Genomic DNA, 20622 nt, shown 5'->3' on the forward strand with positions numbered 1-20622 from the left:
AGAACAACTATTTTGTAGTCATGTGTAAGACCCAAGTTAAGAAAATAGTAAGATTGTTGGTATGGTTATTTGGAGGGGCATAGTAGAAAGTAGTTAGTAAGATTGATCACAATTTTAGTTATAAATACTAAATAGAGTCCAGGTTGAGAGAAATGTGTGAAATAAATCCCTAGTTGGAAATATTGGCACAGACTAGCTGGCTATGTTATATTATAGTTTCTTCATTAATATTGCAATATATATCTGTAGTTTAGGGGGCTATTCTTATTAGGTGGTATTCTAACAGATCGTGTTTAACCTTCTTTCTTTTCTTTTTATTATTGAAATTTGACTAAGAATTTAACTATTTTACTTGAAAAAAATAAAAAATAAAATAGAAAACTGAGAAACAAGCCTAATTTTAAAAAATCAAAGGGTTATCAAATTAGACCTAAAGTTTGTCCATAACAAATATACAGAAAACAAACCGAAATGTCGAAATGCCTCAATCTTGATGTTACAAAGTAAATTTCAATAGCATAACCTTCCTTTAAAGAAGCAAAAGCAAAAGCATACAACACTTTGATTTTCACTTCAATAAAAGGTGCATTCAGAGTATCAATGCACATCCACCTTATACTACTACGTACAAATTTAACTCACAACAGAGCAGCGATTCACTTCATCAACAGCGTTCTCGACTGACCTCGAAATTCATTCAACATAAATCATAACTAAGCAATAAACTCAGCAGCTACCTACAATGCCCAACAAATGGTCAGTTTTGTTCACCTTTTGCTCACTGAGAAATGCATATGCTTCAGCATTACTTTTCTCTATTTATATTCCATTATGTAAGTATCGTGGTGGCAGTGGCATATACTCAAGGCTCCAAATGGGATGTGATTGAGGAATCTTGCTGGTGAATGCTTCCTTGTGTCTCAACGTAAGGTCGAACAAATGTCCGACGCCACCAAACCTCAAATGCTCTTTGGAGGTTTGGGCAACTATCCCCGACCTTTAGAAAACTGCCTAACCATGTCAGCAAAATGCTTTGCTGATCCTCCAGTGGGAGAGTGAGAATTGTCCGACCAATTCCTTCTTCCACAACCTTTCGATCAAATGACCCGCAACCGTGTTTTAACCAGCTATAATCATTGATCAATGGCTCTAACCATGTATGTAACAACAATTTTCGTGTATCCTTTGCTGGTAGCAGCTCTCCTTTGCCAATGCCAACAAATAGCCTAGCTGTTATGCAGCTAATATGATAGCGAGAGACGATAGGCAACTTCGCATGGAGGGTTGCTAGTTCCTGATGCTTTGACCACATTACTGCAAACTCATCGGCTGCTTGCCTGTCAGCTAATATCTCAAGCAACCACGAGAGATTATCGGCCTCTAGAGTAATTTGCTTCAGCACTGGTTCTTTCCTGTCCACTGATCTGTCAGTAAAATCTGTTTCAGCTGCCTGCTGGAACAGGAACAATAGCGACGCCAAGCAGCTTCTACAAGAAGAGTAAATGATTTCATTGCAGATGTCAGTTGAACTCGCATTGCTCGATACACTCTGGTTTTCCCTGAGAAGCCTTAGTACTACCAGTTTCATTTCACGTCGGCCTCTCTCCTCATTGCTTCTGAGAACAAGTTCGATGATATGAGAAAGAGTATCTTTATGGGGCTTAGACACATCTGCAGACACTCGTTTCAATACTGGGCTCACCCCAATGCCTTCACTTTGAAGTCGTAAGATGGACGTGACAACCTTTTCTTCTTCTTCGTCACCAACCCAAGGGGCTGCTTCCAAATATTCTAGACATGAATGCATGCATGACTTAAAACCAAGAAATTCAGCAACCTACAAAACAAGCATTTTAGGGTAAGTTTTATGCCATTACACATACTTAAAAAAATTCATGATAATCACAAACGCAAGATCTTCAATATGGCACGGCAGATGAATAAGCAATGACATACAATACGCCACAGCTATGACCTAAACAATTAAATATAACACTACATGATAAAACGTTTGTGAGGATCCTTAAATTTGATTCAAAATTAAAACCACCCCGTTAAATCTTTCAATAGATTTAAGTGTCTTGGAAGTAGCAAGGTACTTCTAGATGGACCCATATCAGCCCCAATACTGTTCGTCGTCTTCCTCAAGGCTTTTCCTGCAACCCTTGTATTTTCCAAACTTCAATTTACATGCTTTAACAATTAGAACTGATTTCTTACTATATTTTTCCAACATTGTTTGAATACTTGAAAACAGTGTTGAAATATTACGTAAACCTACCAACAAATGCAACTTTGAAGTGGAATGGAGTAGAAAGTAAGAACATGTACACATCACGTAGTGGATAGGAAAGTCATTAGGGCATAATTCAGGCATCAATAAGGATGTATTAGTAATAAGTTAGGAAGATGGTAACGAATTTTGGTTATACACAGCAAGGCAAAAGAGGAAACTAGATGTTGTTTCAATGAGTGATTTGGGGTTTTAGAGAGATGAAAGATCATAAGAAAGGAGGGTTCATATACCTCAAAACACTTGGTTTATCTCGTAAGATTTCATCTTTTCTATTTCAATATAGTTTGGTTCTAATTCTATAACTAGCTTCTTCAAGGATTTTAAGAAACATATCAGAAGAAGAAAAAAGAAAAAAAGAGATGACAACGCTTCTCCATTCCACTAGCCAGACTAAATGGCATTCTTTCAACTATAGCCACTCAACATCACTTAGCCATTTTTTTTTCTCCAAATACTAAAGTTTGAAAAATTGAGCTAAACAGCATTCAAGAGAAACACAATCATAATTGTAGTACTTTGAAGGTCTTAAAACTACTTATCTAAGCTTGCAAGAGGCTCAATTAAGTGATTGATACCCAAGGGTCTAAAGAGTAACGGGTGTACTTCACTTTAAAAAAGAAGCAAGTCACCCACAGAATCTTATACTTGCCAACGTTTTCAATTTGTGATGGTATACCTCAATGATTCCATTGAAAATCTAGCAAGAACTTTCCGTTAACTTCCGCTATTCAATAACCAGGATCGCAACAGGTAACAAACATCTCATGCCTTCCTAGACGACAAGATTCTATTTATCAAAATGTGATCTATAATTTCAAATCAGGATTCAGGAATCAGCAAAAACAATCAAATGAAATATCAAAAACATCATAAGGACATGAATCCACAGAAAGACAGATGGTATTATTAATTTTGTGATGTTGAATATAAGAATTTGTTTCTTACCTTAAGAATTCGCAGAACACGAGAAACATTTTGCTTCATCAGCCATTGTTTCATTTCTTTGCAGTACATCAATCCCACGGTTTCAACATATATTTCAACATCTTCACAATCACCAATTTCCATAGAAGGACCTTCTTGATCAGCGAGCTTATTGGCAAAGAAAGAACTATTATCTATCAAAACGTTTTTATGAACACTCAACTTCACTGAAAATCCTTGCTTCCCAAGTAAAACGACCTTTATATTACTTGTCCCTGGCTCACCGAACTCAATTGCTATTTTCCTTGGCATATTTTCAACCTTAGGCCGTGATGTCCTGTGTACAACCTCTGGGGCACTATAGCCAGAAGCATCAGCATTGCCTTTTCGGTCATCATCAGAAACAGCAGCCGACCTTGATCTTGAAAGCGGTGGCTTTCTATCAGTCACCGGGGTCGATTTCTTCTCAACAGGAATCTTTGAGGGAGGGGAGGCAGGTTTGGGCTTGTTTAGGGGATTTTGACTTTTGAGTGTCTTTTGGAAAACAACAGGAGAAGGACAGCACCAAAAACCTTCTGGGGTTACAGCAATTGGCACATTTTTAATCTTGGTTTGGCCTTGTTCTAATCTAGCTAACCTTATTTCAGCCATTTTTATTGCTTTATAGCAGCTTGTTTAACAATGGGAAAATGGATCATTAAGAACAAAAGATCCAAATCACTTCAGGACAGCCACAGAATTTATCTAGATAAGAAAAAGTTGTCTCGAAGATAAAAGAGAAAAGCAAGTTATTGGAAACTTACAGCATCCAACTTTCTGAATCAAAGACTCCAACCTTTGAACTGAACAACCCCCATGCACAAATGGCAGCTCAAACTAAAATTGAAGCACCCAATTCATAATTTTCTGATATAAGAAGATCAGATCAGACGAGAGACGATCTGTATTCCGGAAAAAGATGAAACGGAAGAAGAAATGTATCTCCAGCCAATAGCACTTCGTATTCGTTTCGCCACTTCTCCACAAATTTGCTTCAGAATTCTTAGCATTCAAGCCATCACCAAGAGATGCGCAACCTCATATGAAAAAAACCTAAAAACTCGAACACAAACGCACTGAATTTCATTCGCTAACTTACAGAGTAGAGAATCTGAAAGCTCCCCAAGACCCAAAACATCATCACCATCTGTCGTAATACTATAATAACATCAGTGTCAAAGTGAAGAGCTGAGAATTCTGAGAAAAAACCCACCTCTTATTCGAAACCAAGATAGCGTAATATGATTAAAAAGAGAGCTCCAGTGTCGAGCATCAAGGGAACCAACGAACAAAGCCTTGTAAGTGAAATAATTAGCGAAGAGATGCTTTAACTTTGTGAATTAAAGAAAAAATCAGAAGACCCACAAAAGAAAAAAGAATTGAAAAAGAAGAAAAAGTGAAATGAAGAGGTGGGTATGGATTATTACTTTATCTCAATACCGATTTGCCTTCATCTCACTTTTTGATGATTGTATCACCATGTGGGTCTCTCTGCAAAGCTTTCTCAGTAATCCAACAGGCACGCCCTTCCTCATCATTTCCAATTCTCATTTAAAATTTTCATTGGGTTTCCAAATGGCTCTGTTTGTTTGTTGCATCTGTGGATATTCTAGGAATGCCCCAAAATGAGAATGCTCTTTTCTTTCATTTTTATTTTGGTGGGTACGGTGGCAGTGACTGAAATGCCCTTAAGACATTGCTAAGTTTAAGAGCTCAAAGTGGGAGCAATAATGGAGAAGAAGGGTACGTCCAGAAACAGTTCATTTTTCTTTGATTTTCTCAGTGAAAGCTACGGAATTTCACAAGTGTGGTGGGGGGAAGATGAAGAAATTTTTTGAGAATTGAAATGAAATGATGGAGATTGTCAAAAATTCCTAACAACATGCAAATGTCTTCTTCCGAGCTTCACTCCATTTCTCTTGTTCTTACTTGGTTTGTTTGTTAACTCTAATTTAAAAAATATATATTAAAAACTTGCAGATCAAGTTCAACACTTTGATCAAGATTCATGATAGCTATCAGCTATGGTCATAAAAACAGAACCTATAGGATCAATATAAATGACTTTGGTGGGCCAAATTGAATTATATGGAACTTAGATTAAAGTGTGTAATGGGTTAGAGATATAAAAATAGTGGCAAAACATATAATCAAAAACACTTTTTATAAGACAATAATGATGGATACATTCTCTCATTTTTTATATATCTAACAAAAAATTGTGATAGGTATTGTGAGTCGTACTTCTAAGTATTTTTCTTTTTTAAAACATCAAGAATAAAACAAGTTACTAACATCATCTTCAAAAGACTAAAAACATACTTTGTAAATTTGAAATTCAAACTTTGGGGAAAATCTTGTAGGTTGGAATTTAAAATAATTGGGAAGAAACAGCCTTATCTCCCCCAAAGCAAGCTGATTTGTGAAAGCTCAAATTTCATAATGCTTTCCTCCAATCAAAACTTGCTTCTTCTTCTTTTCTTTTCTTTTCTCTAATTCCATTTTGGGGCCCATACTTCTAAGTTATAATTAAAATTCAAAGCTTCTTGAAGATATTTGCTATCTTGATTTGTTCCTTTTCCTTTCTCTTTCATTCTTTTTTGAAATATAGTTTTTGCAAATAGAGATAAAGAGGAAAAACAGAGTAGACAACATCACCATCATGCAAACAGATCAGATGACAAAATATGAAACATCGTCTTAGCAAAAGCTTTTTGACTTGTTTTTGCTTTTGATTTTTATTTCTCCTTTTAATTTCTAGGTTTTGTGGTTGATGAATTATAATGGGACTTTGAGTGCAATTATTGAGAGTACTATTATTTCTGTTTTTCATGGATGTAAGAAATAATGAAATGGGTTTTAATTAAATGAATATAATCATCACATGCTATTATTTCCATGCCCATCTTCAACCCACTCTCATCTTCAACTTTTATTTTCATGAAAATGGGATCTTTACTTTTAATAGATTATTCTATAAATACACGTTTATATACTAACTTACCAAGTTATCCATAGACCCACTACTACTCCCGAGTCATCAAAAAAACAATTATAGCATTCAAAATCAAACTATCAACTTTGTAAATGATAATTGACGTATTTACCATTAAATTGTATTTAGATCGATGATAACAAATTAAAAAGACACTAATTTCACAAACTTGCTTTAATTGAAGGTCAAAAAGAGTAAAGGTAAGATGGGATCTTTTCTTACCTAGAACGTACTTATGCTAAAATTACAAAAAAAATAGAAAACAAATGAAATATTTTTGTTACTGTGATCAAAATTCTACCTTGAATAAATCATACAACAAATTCTCAATATCACAGCATATGACACGTTTTAAGTGAAACAAGAAAAAAAGTCACGAGGATTTATGTTCAAAATAGACAATATCATATTTTTGTGGTGATATTTGAACGGGTCGTTATCTCCTACCAACATAGACTAGAGAAAGATCTCTAATCTTGTAGGGAAAAAAGAACAAATATTTGTTCATTCAAAATGGTTGGACAAAATCTCCATAACTAGTAGTACTAAAAAAGAGGAATACAAAATTGAAGCAACTTTGTGTCATAATTTAATTATGAAGGCAGTTCATTTAATGTGTTTAGAAAGAATAGAAATAGCAAAAGAGGGTATTGTGATTAATAAATGGGGTAGGAGAGGGAAATAATTGAGTAGTGATTTGGTGTAAAAATGGGCCAATGGTGACTACTCCAAATGTTACATAGGTCGTGGCCTCGTTGGCAAACATTTCCTTTCAACACACTCTTATTTAATTTCTAACCTATGAACCTAATTACAAACACACCTTTTCACCTTCTTTTTTTCTTCTTCAACTATATTTACATTAACAACAAACCAAGATTGAAGCGCAATATTTAAACATCTAATATTTAGATGTTTAACATATGTCTTAACTAGTTGAGTTATGTTCAAGTTGTCTTTTCATTAAATAATATCTTTTCTTGTCAAGATAAATTTAGCTAATTAGAATACATCTTTAACAACATCAATCGTCACTTTCTAAAGTCTTCCATCTAGGTCGGCTCATAAATGTCAAACCATTCCAACATCATCTATAGCCATCCAATTTTGGTGACCTACTAAGTGTGTTCATTAGGGCGGGTCTTTACTTGAAAAGTGGTGTCTCCTTCAGTAACATTAGTATATTGTCTTTCCACTTAATTCTCCTCATCATAAAAGACTACATGACTAGAAGGGGCCACATCATGGGGGAAGAAAGGTTGTGAAAGTTGCCTTACTCCAAAAATAATGTCTTTCCCTCCCAACCCATTTGATGGTATTAATAACTACTTTGTTAGCATGGTTGCATAGTGTACATATGTATTATTATTGTACTCTTAGGACCATTCAATTATTTTCAAATATCTTATCTGTTATGGTAATGTATCTTCATTTAGTAATTAAATGCATGGTTATCATTTATTTATGTACACTCCCAATCGTTAACCTTCAACCGAAACCATACAAGTGTCTACTTCTTTACGGTTAGTCCTATCACTATCTACATATATCAATAATTATGTCATCTCAATTCAATTTATATATTAAAGTGACTATTGGTTGATGTGTTATCCAACCATTGAAAAATTCTGGTTTCTAATTTCCACAGTTAAAGAATGATAAACAACATTCTTTTTTTTTTTTTTTTTGCCAAAGAACTAACGTAGACAACACATAAGTAAAGGAGTGAAAAGCACTTCAATACTCTCAATTTTAATAGCTTTTAGTTACATATAATTACAGAATCCCATAGAAAGCTTTTGGTTTGGTAAAACTACTACAATTACTGCAATTTTCAACTGCCTTCTTTCTTTCTTTCTTACTTCCAATTGATACAAGTTTTTAACTTTTCTATTGTTTGATTCACCTGCCATTTATAAGCAAATGTCACAAACCATTTGATAAAAGAATCTTTTACACTCAAACAAAAACAGAGCAAGGACCATGCAAAAAGAATAATAATGCTTTTGTTTCCAAATCATAGGGCATTGCATGCCCATTCATGTACCCTTCTATTTCCATATATATTCCTTTCTCACTCATCTTCATCATTTTTTATTATATTCTCACTCCTCGATTTAGTGAAAACTCATCATTATTTGACTACTCAAGAAATTGAACAATTTTGTGAAATCTAATCGATCTTAATTCAATTGGGATACCTTACATTACAAACTTGTTTTAATTGTCATACACCCTGATTAACTGAAGCCCTTTTCAAGTTTTTAAGATCTGCATCAAATTTTCATTACACTTTGATTAACAAAACCTTAGAGATGATTAGTTATCATCTTTCCACCAAACCCATGTGAGCAATATTAATTTTCAACTGACAAAAGAAACTTTAAGCTACAACTAACACTTATGGTTTACTTAACCATATTTAGACCAATTTCAAAAGGGCAAGGCGTTGACTAAAAAGGGTTTTTGCTGTTCGATCGTATAAGCTTTGGAAAAAGAAGAGAAAATGGCAACACCCTCCAAATTATACAGCAGCTGCTCTGTGTTAATGGGGTTTTTGTTTGCTTATTCCACAGCTGTTCAGTTTAACGATCCTGGTATTCCAAACCCTTCTCTTCTTTTCTTTCAATTAACAAACTTGTGAATCGAAGATCCGAACTTTTCAAAATCTCAGGCTGCTTTCTGTTGGTGATGATCTGACAACAGAAAATTTGATGAAGTTGAAATTGTGTGTTTGAATAATGTAATTTAGAAAACAAAAGCTTATTGGAGGGGTTAAACAATGCAGCAGCTACTTTTATACTGTTTAATAAAAGAATTTATGAAATGTATTTCGAACTCAAAAACATCACATGTGGATTAGTGGATTTTTCCTGTTACATGTGCAACCGTTTTCACAGTAAGAGACTATGATCCAACTACTCGCTACAGCTTTCAATTAGAGTAAGTATTTAGGCATCATGATACAATCATATCACAACTTAACAGAAGTGTATCAGAGGAGTATATACTTTTAGACTTCTACCGTTTATGTTAGTATATTTATGATAATACTATAATTGTTAAGGCATTTCCAAGACATGTTCCCTGATACCGCTATATAATTACAATCTATCTTTTATTTAATGGATACGGAGCACCAATGCTTTAGGAATACGTATATTTCAAACGTGTGTCTGACCCGTTATTCTAAATTACTGAAGAAATGTACATCTTGTAAAAGCCATTCAATTACTTTTCCTAATTCTGATATTGACTTGAGCAGATTGGTATTTATGGGTTCCACTTTATGGCTGTGCTTGTGCTGTGAATCTTCTCAAATGGAACGTCTCTTTAGAAGCCATGAATAATGTTGCCAAGGCAGCAATGGGAGTTGGAATATGTTTGTGGGTGAAGGTTGTAGCAGAGGATTATATGAATGGAATTGCAGGTTTTCTCTCTCTAGATTTAAGTGAGAGAGTGGTGAGGGAGAAAACAGGAAGTGGATTGGTTGTGTGTTCCATGATTTTGCATCTGATAGCTGCATCTTCATCATCCCCAAAACTTCGTAGAACAAGTAAAAGTAAAAGTAAAAGGGTGTTTCCAAGACATCTCACATATGGTAAGGCTATAAGCTCATTCTTCTCTCTTTGGTTACAAATGGAAATTAGAGAGGCTAAAATTAAACCAACATCAAGGTACGGGAAACAAAAATCGAATTTGAAAAAACTATTTTAATCTTTGGTATAAGTTATGATTAATTAGGTATCGATATACTGTTTTATAAGCCTAAAGAATATTTTCAATTGATTGCAGGAATAGCATGTTTGGTGGCATTTAGTTATGGACTTCCCATTTTCTTCTTCTTGGTGAAAAAGGGCAAAATGAAATTCTGAAACATGTTGCACAAATCTCACTCTACAAACTTCAAAGGAATGGAAAGAGTTCTTGAGTTCAACATTGGTCGATTTAGTTCATGTATTTTTCCAATTTATAATGCAAACTCTCCATAAAATTGATCTGTTCTGATATAACAATTGAATGATCTGCCACAATTGTAAACTATGATACACTTTCAAAACAACCCATCACAACAACCAAATGAAAAAAGAAAAGAAAAGAAAAGGGGAACATATTTATTCCTAAAACTTCCTTGAAACTTTGGAAAAAAGCATATACAATTTGCTAAACTAAGTTGGTCCAGTAGTAAAAGTAAGATAAATCCATAGCTACAAACTAGAGAAGGTTAGAGGGCATTGACATCTTTTCAACCGGAAACAAATTCCTACGTACAGAAAATTTGTTTTGCCATTTTCCTCCGACCTCCAGGGTGAGGGAGTTGTTTGGCTAGACGAGGGAATAAACCTTAAAACAGTGCAGGATGTGTGCTCTCAGAACCTCTCCTGCTCGTTGTTCCAAAATTTAAGGCTCCAGGTCTTTTTCCCTCGAATGATAGGTTGAACATGTTCATCAAATATGACCTCAGCAACTTGAAGATTCACAGCCACTTCCTACGGGCAGTAGCTCACGTCGGTAATTGAATGTCAACTCTTCACCTGTAGCTATCTGCAGGAATACATGTACAGGAGTCTTAATATGAGATTGTGATTGCTTGTACAGAATGTTTCTTGGTTATATAAAAAGAAGTCGAAAATCAAACGAAGGTCCTAAACTTGGTTGGTACTATTAAACCAAGCACTTACATTCCGGTTAGCATACAATCCAATGTGTGAGCGTTGATATTCCATGCTTTCGACAAGGACTTGGTAAGTTACAAGATTTGGTGAGCAACTGCAAACGAGAAAGAAATTCAATTGTAAAAAAGTAAATCAGTAGATCTCTTGAAAAATACATGATACAGCATTAACTGTCTCTCGAAACTTCACATTGAAAAGTAACAAGATGTATAATTAATATTAGTGTTACCAATCAGTTAAATGCAATTTAGATAAATCAAGAATCTTATTATTAAAAAGTTAACGGGTAAAGAACACCACATGCCTATTCCATACATAATGTAGCTTGCATAAAATAATATGTGGTGAAAGTGGTTTTAACGGAACTGATTAGCAACTTTCTGGAAATTCAAAAGAAACGATCCCCAAGCAGATAATAAATAAGCCAGCAAGTTGATTGGTCTTAAAATGATCATAAAAGTTTCAGAAATAAACACAGTAAAATTACCAAATTTCTGAACGAGTGGAAAGTATACGTGGAACACAAATCTCTGCTCACCTGTGATTTATAAATCTCGAAACATTTCCATAATGTGTGGCATCAATAATATATCTGGCTGATCCGTCAACCAATCTGCTAATGTCATTAATATGAGCATCCACATCCAAGAAATAGCAGTTGCCTTCGCTGTTATACCTAATAAAAGATATATTGGATCATATATAGAAGAAAATATAAAAAAAATGATTTTAAAGAGAACTTCAAAAAAAATGATACAGACTTGTCACGTCTCCTGTTTGCTTCCTGCTCATCCAACACCTCCCCAACATACTCGCAAACAAATGTACCACGCATGATTGCTTCACCAGCCCTCACCGCCCATCCCTGTTTTGTTTTTACAACTTCATATAAGAAACTACTGAAAACAACAGCTGGGAAACTAGAGGCAATATACAAGTTAGCAGGAAAAGAAATATCATTGAGATACAAAAGCGAGAAATTGCCTTTGTCTCTGTCATGAAGACTTCAAGTTTCACGTGAACTCCATTTTGCAACACTCTATTTGGACAGGCCCTACTACAGCTACACCTTTCATTACACTCATAGACAAGGTAACCTTCCTGCAGAAACAAAAAACCCAATCTGAGACAAATGATACATTAAACGGTAGGAACAAAATGAAACATGGTTTTAAAATTTGAGGATTTTAAGAACCAAGGACAACATGTTGCAATGGTTCAGAGAAGATGATTCAACAGCAGATGAATTAACAAAATCAAAACAGACGGCAAGTTTATTTAGGGTACTTAGACCCATTCATATTCCATATAAGGATGGAAAAAACAAATCTGTAATCTTCAAAGTAACAAATAAGCATGAGTAAATTGAAGGGAAATTATTCCAAGTGACAAAACTGTAGAAAATATTTACAAATATGGCAAAATTTAAAATATTTACAAATATGGCAAAATTTTATAATCTATCAATGATAGGATTCTCCCATTGATAGATTATGAAATTTTGTTATATTTGTAAATATTTTGGCTCATTTTGCTATATTTAAAAGAAGCCCTAAAATTAAGTTAACTTCATATGAAATATGAATGTGTCCATGTACCTTAAAGAAAAAGTTAAACTCAACAAACTAGCAATTAAATAAAAATAAAGTAAGAGAAAGGAGGTAAGAATAAACAATATAAAGAGTGTTGGCAGTAGATCAAAAACATTGTTGCATCAAGAAACGTGACTGTGTTGGCTGGAAAGTAATGTAAAACATACCTCCAGAATAATTTGACCATTCTCGTCATATGGGAACCTGCGACGCATGGGATTCCCATAAATGTCCTTTGGGTCTTCGTAATCACTATTAAAGAGGTATACATGATCACATGTTTCGGAAGAACAGAGTAAATGGGGGCAGGCACATCCGAACTGCAGACTCTGGACATGATGCAAACATAAAAATAACTTTACATTGTGTACGTTGAAAATTTATAATCATAGTTAGGTTTAGTCAAAAACAATTCTGGGAAGTAATATAAAGGCATTTAAAACCCTGCCAAAGCCAGAACAATACAGATAATCCTAGATGGTATGAATGGATAATGTTGGCCTCTCAACTAAGGATGCATATGCAGATTGTGCAAGAAAATTTACACGAGCCCATTTGGTAGTTAAATCATAATGTGATAAACATTAGAAAGAGGTATAGAAACATTAATGAACAAAAACACAATAGGGAGAACTCGCATATAATCAACACAATCTTTCATGTTGAAGAAAGAAAAAAGTTCTTTGACATCAAGAATTTATATCAGTTTAGCGTTAGCCTTGAGATAAAAAGTAATTCATAGATAACTACCTCTGTGTCAATGGCGAGGGATTTATCAAGCAACGGTTTCTTAATGTAGATAAAATCCTCCCAAGGCACCGAGTGTCCAACATTTTGACCATCATCAGCTACACAGACCACAGGAACTAATTCCTGGCCAAAGCTTATATCTTCACACAAAACAACAGTCTTTTCCCTAAACTGCTGGCTTGAAAGATGATCTTTCCATTTGCTATTCACAGGATCAGGAGTGCATGCATTCTTGTTGTCTCCAAAACCATTTGGATGAGGCATCAAAAGAGGATATGTCTCACATCCTTTAGGACAAACAAATCCCTTCATATTCCAGTTAACTTCGCCTTTTTCCCTGCATAATTCAACTGCCTTAAGGTAAAAATACTCTGGTAATACTCCAAACTTCTGTTCCAGAAGGACTTTAAATTTGACCTTGCAACAGGCAGAGTGAGCAATAGACAAAATGTCAATATTGGTAGGAGATAGTTTTCTTTTCTGAATCTCAGAAACAAATGCCTTGGCAACAATTGAACCTTGGGTTAATTTACGAGAACTTGCTAACTGGGACACATGAGGTTGAAGATCTACACTTCCTGTGCTTAGTAATTTTGAAGCTTGGATATGTTTTTTCATGCTAGCTTTTGTTCTGTTTCTGATCCTATTTGACACACCTGCCTTAGTCTTCTTAAATCTAGGATGACCAAGTTTCCCAGACTTTGATTTATAAGCATAATAATTAAATCCCCTCTTTGCAGGTCGAGAGTTAACTAAACCTGGCCCCATATGCGCAGCTTGATGGTGACGACCGAGATCAGGCAGTAAATCAAACTTCAAACCACAGAACCTACAGTTAAACTTTCGTAAACCTCCTACATTCTTGTTGTCATTTTCCTTAGAAACTATATTACGCTGCTTGGGTTTGACTGGGGAATCCTCACCGGAAGAAGAATTCTGCCGCCTACTAGAATTTGACAATCTAAAATCATTCGGATGAACAGCAACTACATGTAACCATAATTGTTCGGAATTCCCAAAATGGCTGCCACAAGGAATACACTGCAGAAGCATGCATTGCTCAACAAATGGTGCATGGTGTCTCTCCTGCACATGAGTTTCTAAAACTTTCTTATTGGTGAACGAATCTAGGCAGATGGCACAAGCATAACCTCTGAACAACCACTGTGCTTCCTTTTTATGGCCATCCATGAAGTGAGTACTGAGTGCTTGATCATCAAGAAATTCTTCTGAGCAAATTTTGCATCTGATACTCATATCATCACCGCAATTACCTGAAGTTAATAATGCCCCTGAAGTTGCTGCTCCCATTGAAGGTGAGGAAAGTTGTGCGTCTTCAGCATCAAATCCCCATATCCTTTTTAATCTTTCCTTTTCACGACAAACCAATTTCAAAAATTGTTCTCCAACTCCCAAATTTTTAGAAGCTTCAGAAAGTGCCCATTGAAATTGAACCTCCATAGGAACTGGATTCCTCAGTGATAAAATACTTTTAAAAAGCCTGTAAAATAGCTCACAAGCTTGATGCAAATGTATTTTTGGCTCTTGTGAGTCACAGTCTCTTAAAAGATCCATGAATACTTCCTTTGATATTACTCTACTCTTACCATTTCTCGCCCGTTTAAGCCAGCTAGGTAGGTGTTTTTCACAATAAAGGGAATGGCGTTTTGGGCTTTCTAAACATGGATTACTGTCAATATGTTCGCAAGACCCAATACAATGTCGAAGTTCCGAGGCAATAGAATCTTTTCCATGATGTTCAAGCTTGTCAGACGAGCTGTTTCCATTATTGGTCACATCACCCTCGTCCACCCCAAGGGGATTTTCTTTATTACTGGCATCTTCTACACTATAAATGTCTTGTTGCTTCTCAATAAGCTTATTTCCAACGGAAGTGGACTCTGTTTTTGTTTCACCCCTTGGCCTGTGCTTCTTACAGAACGAGGAGCCAAACAAGGATCGATGCTTGCACCTACTTCCAAGAACAGTAGTACCTTGGCACATTGGCGATTCGACAGAACGAGTCTGTTCTTTCTTATCGGAGTTGCCAGTGAAACGAGAGGACAAATGAACACAACAGTAAACATCACCCTCATTAGCCCACCTAACACACTGCCGTCCCTTGGATTCAATAAAAGCTATGCATTGTCTGTTCTTATTGCCATAAGTTAAGGATTTTTCTGCAGCAACTTCAGCTCGGGGCATCAGTTCCACATCCTTGCAAGAGGCTAGATCCAAATTTCCAGTTTGAGCTACAATCCCAGTCATTCGGCCAGATATAGTATTGAGTGAACCGGCTGATGTAGCAATCTCTCTTGCCTCTCCTTTGTGAGATTCAGATGATAATTTAGCATTTAAACTGTTTTGGTTATTGAAAAAACCAGAATCAATATCAAGAGCCATAGCTTGATCTGAGCACTTTGATTCCATCAGTGAAGGATGTGCCTCTGCCCGACGAACTTCAAGCTTGGGTCTCTTCCTGCTAACTTGGAGAGCTGTAGCTAAGAAAGCTTCAACAGTCTGCTGCTCTTTGTCTTTCGTAATGGGAAGGGTGGGAGATATTGAAAACCATTTTGTAACTTCATGCTTCCAGGTTTTCCACACAGAACTAAAAGTAGGCTGCACTGGTGCATCACCGTGAGACTTCACTTTGTCCCACAAAATAGCATCAGCCAATTCCTAAAAAAATATAAGGAAAAAGAGAGAGAGAAAGCTAGATCACTGAAATGTTTGATATAGCAATAGCTTTTGGTCATCAAAATTGGATAATTTAAGCTTATTTATCAATACAACAATTCTCTATTTCCTAATTAAGAAAAAAGTTGGGCAGATCATACCGTCTCTACAAAATTACATGGCACTTGTTGAGAAATTATCAGAAAGTTACCACAAAAAAATTATCAAAGAGAATTGGAAGAAGAAGGGGTTCCATCAAGCTATTTGAGCTGCTTCATCAATAAACACGATGGAATAAAAATAATCAGTGCGTAAGCATTACCTCCTTGAGCATTTCAATAATTTCTGCAGTTTGAGCATTTTGGCATCGATGTATCCAAGAATGCAAAGAATTTTGAAGCCAATCTGAATTTATGAAGCACTGCACTATCATCTGCAAAGGGAAGAACATTAGTTTATCACTATCCAAAAAAGAAATCATTCACGGGAATACAGGAGCCTACGAGAAGGTGAACCATAGGGTTCAAACAATGTTGAAAGATCTTAAAAAGAAAAACTTTCCCCACTCCCTGAGCATAGTTGGGACAAACCCTAGAATATAAACCTGAACCTTTCAATCAACTATGGGTGATAGAGAAAAAATGTGGAATTGAGCCAAACAAAAAGCCTAGAATCAGATTTTTGAAATATAATGAGGCTTGGGGGGATCTGGTTCATTTTCATTTCCATGTTTTTGGAAACAAGGGATGTTTTAAATACTTAGAACCCATGATACACAATTATTGAGTTCACATTTGAGTATTATTTCACAAATGGTAATATTCTTCTACTGTTTTCAGGTTCAAGATTTCAAAATTATGAAAACACATAATGAGTTTTCTGAAAAATGAAACTTCATATATAGAACATCTGCAAACCCTAGAACAGATAGACATAGACCTTGAATCAATTTTATAACTTTAGAACATTGGGTTATGCTAAACAAAACTATTATTTATGTTTCCAGAGTTCAACACCACAATTTTTCAAAGTTCAAATTCAAAAATCAGTTTTCAATTAATGCTGTTATATGCATTTTCAAATTTAAGAAATACAATAAATACAAGTCTTTTTCCTGTTGTATCTATACACACACACACACACTAAAATAAAATTGTTACGAATCATGTCCTAAATAGGACCTAAACAGTCTGACATGCATTGCACAAGTCACGTATGTGATATTCACAAGTCATATATGCTATCCAAAGCTAGAAACAATTGTTTTCAGAGTCAAACTAAATATTTGAATTAGGCCCAAAACCAGAAATCAAAATCAATTCAGTTTTAACCAGTTTGTACAAAAAGAAGAAGATGATTATTTGGGAGACTAACTGAATAGCACGGTTTTGTTTTCCTTCTGAAGAAAACCAAGTTGAAGTGAACTGTATACACTCTAATTATTTTGTCATGTAATTGCTGAAACTTGTCAGTCACATCATATTTGCACTCAAGTTATTAGATGGAAATGCATGCCTCTCCATTAACTTTCCTGTGAATAACCTATGCTAGCCTTTTTTATTTATTCATGACCAATGGATGCCACAACAAGAGGTATTTAAGGGCTAGAAATATACAGGTGCATCTGAATCAGTTTCAGTTTAAAAGACACTCAGAAGCATAAACTCCCGATCAGCAAAAATGGGAAATAACAATTCATGAAATCAAAATGAACTTCTTGTCATTTCCATCTCATATACCATCAAGAAGAATAGAAGTTTACATTCTGCAGCTTTATGAGCATTCTACCAAGATCAGAATAACCATTACAGCGTGAAGCTTCCATGGCAAACTCCTTCCAAGTCACTACATCACGTGCACTCTCTATTAGAGCCTACATCAATCAAATTGAACACAGCTCATAAGTGAACAAGCAAGAAAATAAAAGCTCAAGTAACTTCATAACTCATTGCAATGATAAACAGAATACAGAAGTGTGGACCGCATACAAACCTCAAGGTGAAATTGGTCTATGATATTCAGCATGCCAACAGAAAGTTTTTTCATTATAAATCTCCTTGCAACTTTTACATCTTCAACCAATTTTAAGCCAGCTTTGTGGCTCTTGTAAGCAATAGGCTGAGGAAATTCTTCAATAGAACGAACAAGCAATGCATCTGCCCAGGAATAGTTCCTTGTGTGCGGAAAAAAGACCACGAAGTACTTTTTCCTGTCATGTGTTGGTTTGGCTTTTAGAGTAGATAATGGCCAGTCAGCCCTTGCACATCTAATTCCTGCCTGCCACTTCCCTCTCCACTATACTTGGAGAGAATTTCAAAATGAAAATAAAATCAAATTATAATCCATTAGTTGCTACAATACAACAGAAGACACTTTTAGGAACATGACAAAACATATTAAAATACCGGTATGTTTGATATAATTATAATTTATATCGACAATATGAACCCAGAGTGAATGGGAATGAAGAAACCAACACAATCTATGAAGTGAAAATTGTCTGGAATGTGGTCCTGTTCGGAACAAAAATAGGCTGTTGAGAAATATCTTGAAAAACATTTTTTTAGCATAATATTAGTGTTCGTGTTTGAGTAACCATCCTTTAAAAATTGTTTTCTGGTTTCAGTTTAGTTTGCCACATCTAATGACATATTGTTAACTGATTGAAGTTTTCCTTCCTCGCAAAATCATGGTTGTAACAGCGCTTATTGACTGTTTCCCTCACTTCTCTACTTCAGTGCTATGTTCTTTTCATTGATAAAAAACATGACGACCATCAGTATAGTTAAATCAAGGATGGATTCTGCTTCTACTTCCAACGACAGCAGGATTTAACCTAACTCATTCAGGAATTCCATCAGCTCCTACATAGGAGTTACATCTCTAGTTTTTTCAATCATAACCAATTATGGTGTACTTGTTTCCCTGAATTGCTTCCTAAAAAATAACATAGGAGCCCTCCAAGAAATTTTATGTATGAACGAACATCCAAAAAGAAATCCAATAAGATGACTGATCAAGAGTGTGCATGATAATGCATCAAAACACAAATTGCCAAGCAGGAGAGGATGACTTGAAAATTGGTAGCTGCTAAAATGGCTGGAAGTCTAGGAGGACAACTGAACATATAAACCACAAACAAGAAGGTGGCCCGTCTTATACCAAGTTCACTTAAACTTCAAAAGAAGCATATGTCCATTGCCTAACAATCATCATCTGTCAGCATGTCATGTTAATTATATTTATGTTGGATGTCATGAGTAAGACTCAAACAAGAACTGAATAAATTGAAGTAATTAGAGTACATTTGATTTGATTTGACAGCATCATAGTAACTTTACAATTTGGATTAGCATAGCACAGTAACACTATGAGTTTGTTGAATTAGCAGCATCCCAACAAGAAGAATAAAAAAAAGAGATTAAACATACATGCATACTGGATAAACCCCTAAACTCCCAGAAGAAATATTTTTTTTTAAAAAAAAAGTATTAATGAAGGAAAAAATTATGAACTTTGAGATTAGGGTAGGGAGATACCTTCACCCAAAGCGCCACAGATTCATCCCCTTCCAACCACATTGGCTGTGGCCCAGAAACAGACAACTCCTCCGGCTTGCTATTGGTAGGCAAATCATCCTCAATAGTATCCACAACTATACGAGAGTTTTCAGATGCTAAACAAGATTCAGTAGAGTAATTATCGGTGTTAGCATCATCAAATTCAGAGTCAGGAGAAGCACAAGATGGCTTTTGGGCATCCATGAGATAGTTAGAATATGAATCCGAACTACAGTGGGTGGAAGCAGGCAAAAATTGAGGAGGGGGTTGAAAATCACATTGGGTGTTAATTTGAGGGTCCCCAAGATTCAGCGGTAAGTGATTGAGTTCAACATTTGGCATCGGGGGTTGAAGATCGATGCAGTTGTTAGAAGATTGTCCATCGTAGAACAAAGAAATTTTGGTTGCAGAATCAGAGTGGTGTTGTTGTTCTTCATCAACATGTTGAACATCAGACAAAGGAACCACTTCCATAATCGTAACTTAAGCTTCTAATTTAATTACCATTTATCTTTACTTTACTCCCTTTTCATCATTCTTCTTCCCAAAATACAACCAAAGAAAGAAAAAAAAACTCTATTTTCCCATAACCCAATTTCCCTCAACAGTCTCACGATTATGTCTCTAATTTCTTATTTCCACTTTTACCCTTTCTTTCTCTTTTTCCTTTCTAATTTTACCTATCTCTAACAAGTTCTATTTATCCCTTCTTTTTTCTTTTTTCTTTTTTCTTTTTTCTTTTTTCTTTTTTCTTCTCGGTTATAACTTATAAATCACCTTTTCACTCAACCTTATTTCTTAATTTTTTTCTTAATATAAGTGAGTGTCTCCCTTCATTTTTTTAATTAGATATTGAGATTACGTCTCTTTTCCACCGTTAGATCAATTCATGATGTTAACCTTGTTTAGTTAAGTTTTATTTTTATAATAAATTATTTTACAATCTAAAATGATTTAGTTTCTACCTCAAACTATATTTTAATAAAAAATTTATATCTATAAATAGAATAAATAAATAAAATGGATTAAAAATTATAAAATATAGTTTAGATTGTAATTTTTTTTGCTATATTTTATAATAGTTATTAATTTATTTTGTTATATTTGGTAATTC

General features: G+C 35.0%; 3 protein-coding genes across 6 annotated transcripts; 1 reads left to right on the forward strand and 2 right to left on the reverse strand.

The window, feature by feature from the left end:
• Window positions 1-416: 416 nt before the first annotated feature.
• LOC101204292 (BTB/POZ domain-containing protein At3g50780) lies at window positions 417-5208 on the reverse strand. Of its 2 annotated transcripts, none has more exons than XM_031887171.1 (4): window positions 4687-5208; window positions 4473-4554; window positions 3242-4312; window positions 417-1837 (listed from the first exon to the last, which is right to left on the reverse strand). In XM_031887171.1, exons 3-4 carry the CDS (start codon window positions 3869-3871, stop codon window positions 863-865), a joined length of 1605 nt encoding a protein of 534 aa, XP_031743031.1. In that variant the 5' UTR covers window positions 3872-4312; window positions 4473-4554; window positions 4687-5208; the 3' UTR covers window positions 417-862. The 2 variants fall into 2 exon arrangements, with proteins under 2 accessions (XP_031743031.1, XP_031743030.1); XM_031887170.1 differs by having other exon boundaries at window positions 3242-4406.
• Window positions 5209-8529: 3321 nt separating this feature from the next.
• Window positions 8530-10317, forward strand: LOC101203807 (transmembrane protein 220). Of its 2 annotated transcripts, none has more exons than XM_031886991.1 (3): window positions 8530-8851; window positions 9520-9931; window positions 10050-10295. In XM_031886991.1, the coding sequence occupies exons 1-3, from the start codon at window positions 8761-8763 to the stop codon at window positions 10072-10074; spliced, it is 528 nt and encodes a 175-aa protein (XP_031742851.1). In that variant the 5' UTR covers window positions 8530-8760; the 3' UTR covers window positions 10075-10295. The 2 variants fall into 2 exon arrangements, with proteins under 2 accessions (XP_031742851.1, XP_004141949.1); XM_004141901.3 differs by having other exon boundaries at window positions 8549-8851; window positions 9520-9855; window positions 10050-10317.
• Window positions 10224-20115, reverse strand: LOC101223040 (histone-lysine N-methyltransferase SUVR5). 2 transcript variants are annotated; one of them, XM_004141979.3, is made up of 11 exons: window positions 19488-20115; window positions 17941-18243; window positions 17711-17821; window positions 16271-16381; window positions 13273-15951; window positions 12690-12851; window positions 11915-12031; window positions 11692-11795; window positions 11469-11606; window positions 10937-11024; window positions 10224-10799 (listed from the first exon to the last, which is right to left on the reverse strand). In XM_004141979.3, exons 1-11 carry the CDS (start codon window positions 19980-19982, stop codon window positions 10716-10718), a joined length of 4392 nt encoding a protein of 1463 aa, XP_004142027.2. In that variant the 5' UTR covers window positions 19983-20115; the 3' UTR covers window positions 10224-10715. The 2 variants fall into 2 exon arrangements, with proteins under 2 accessions (XP_004142027.2, XP_031742850.1); XM_031886990.1 differs by having other exon boundaries at window positions 17941-18248; window positions 19488-19624.
• Window positions 20116-20622: the final 507 nt, after the last annotated feature.

Source organism: Cucumis sativus, chromosome 6, assembly GCF_000004075.3.
Source record: "Cucumis sativus cultivar 9930 chromosome 6, Cucumber_9930_V3, whole genome shotgun sequence".
Classification (NCBI taxonomy): domain Eukaryota; kingdom Viridiplantae; phylum Streptophyta; class Magnoliopsida; order Cucurbitales; family Cucurbitaceae; genus Cucumis; species Cucumis sativus.

Bases quoted from the DNA above. Each gene is read 5' to 3' on its own strand.
- LOC101204292 (XM_031887171.1), bottom strand. From the start codon at position 3,871: ATGGCTGAAATAAGGTTAGCTAGATTAGAACAAGGCCAAACCAAGATT. The intron at 1,838-3,241 runs GTAAGAAACAAA...CTTGTTTTGTAG, and splicing joins GTGTTCTGCGAATTCTTAAG to GTTGCTGAATTTCTTGGTTT.
- LOC101203807 (XM_031886991.1), top strand. From the start codon at position 8,761: ATGGCAACACCCTCCAAATTATACAGCAGCTGCTCTGTGTTAATGGGG. The intron at 8,852-9,519 runs GTATTCCAAACC...TGACTTGAGCAG, and splicing joins TGTTCAGTTTAACGATCCTG to ATTGGTATTTATGGGTTCCA. The intron at 9,932-10,049 runs GTACGGGAAACA...AATTGATTGCAG, and splicing joins AAAATTAAACCAACATCAAG to GAATAGCATGTTTGGTGGCA.
- LOC101223040 (XM_004141979.3), bottom strand. From the start codon at position 19,982: ATGGAAGTGGTTCCTTTGTCTGATGTTCAACATGTTGATGAAGAACAA. The intron at 12,032-12,689 runs GTATGTTTTACA...TTGTTTCTGCAG, and splicing joins ATGGTCAAATTATTCTGGAG to GAAGGTTACCTTGTCTATGA. The intron at 11,796-11,914 runs GCAATTTCTCGC...AAAACAAAACAG, and splicing joins TCTTCATGACAGAGACAAAG to GGATGGGCGGTGAGGGCTGG.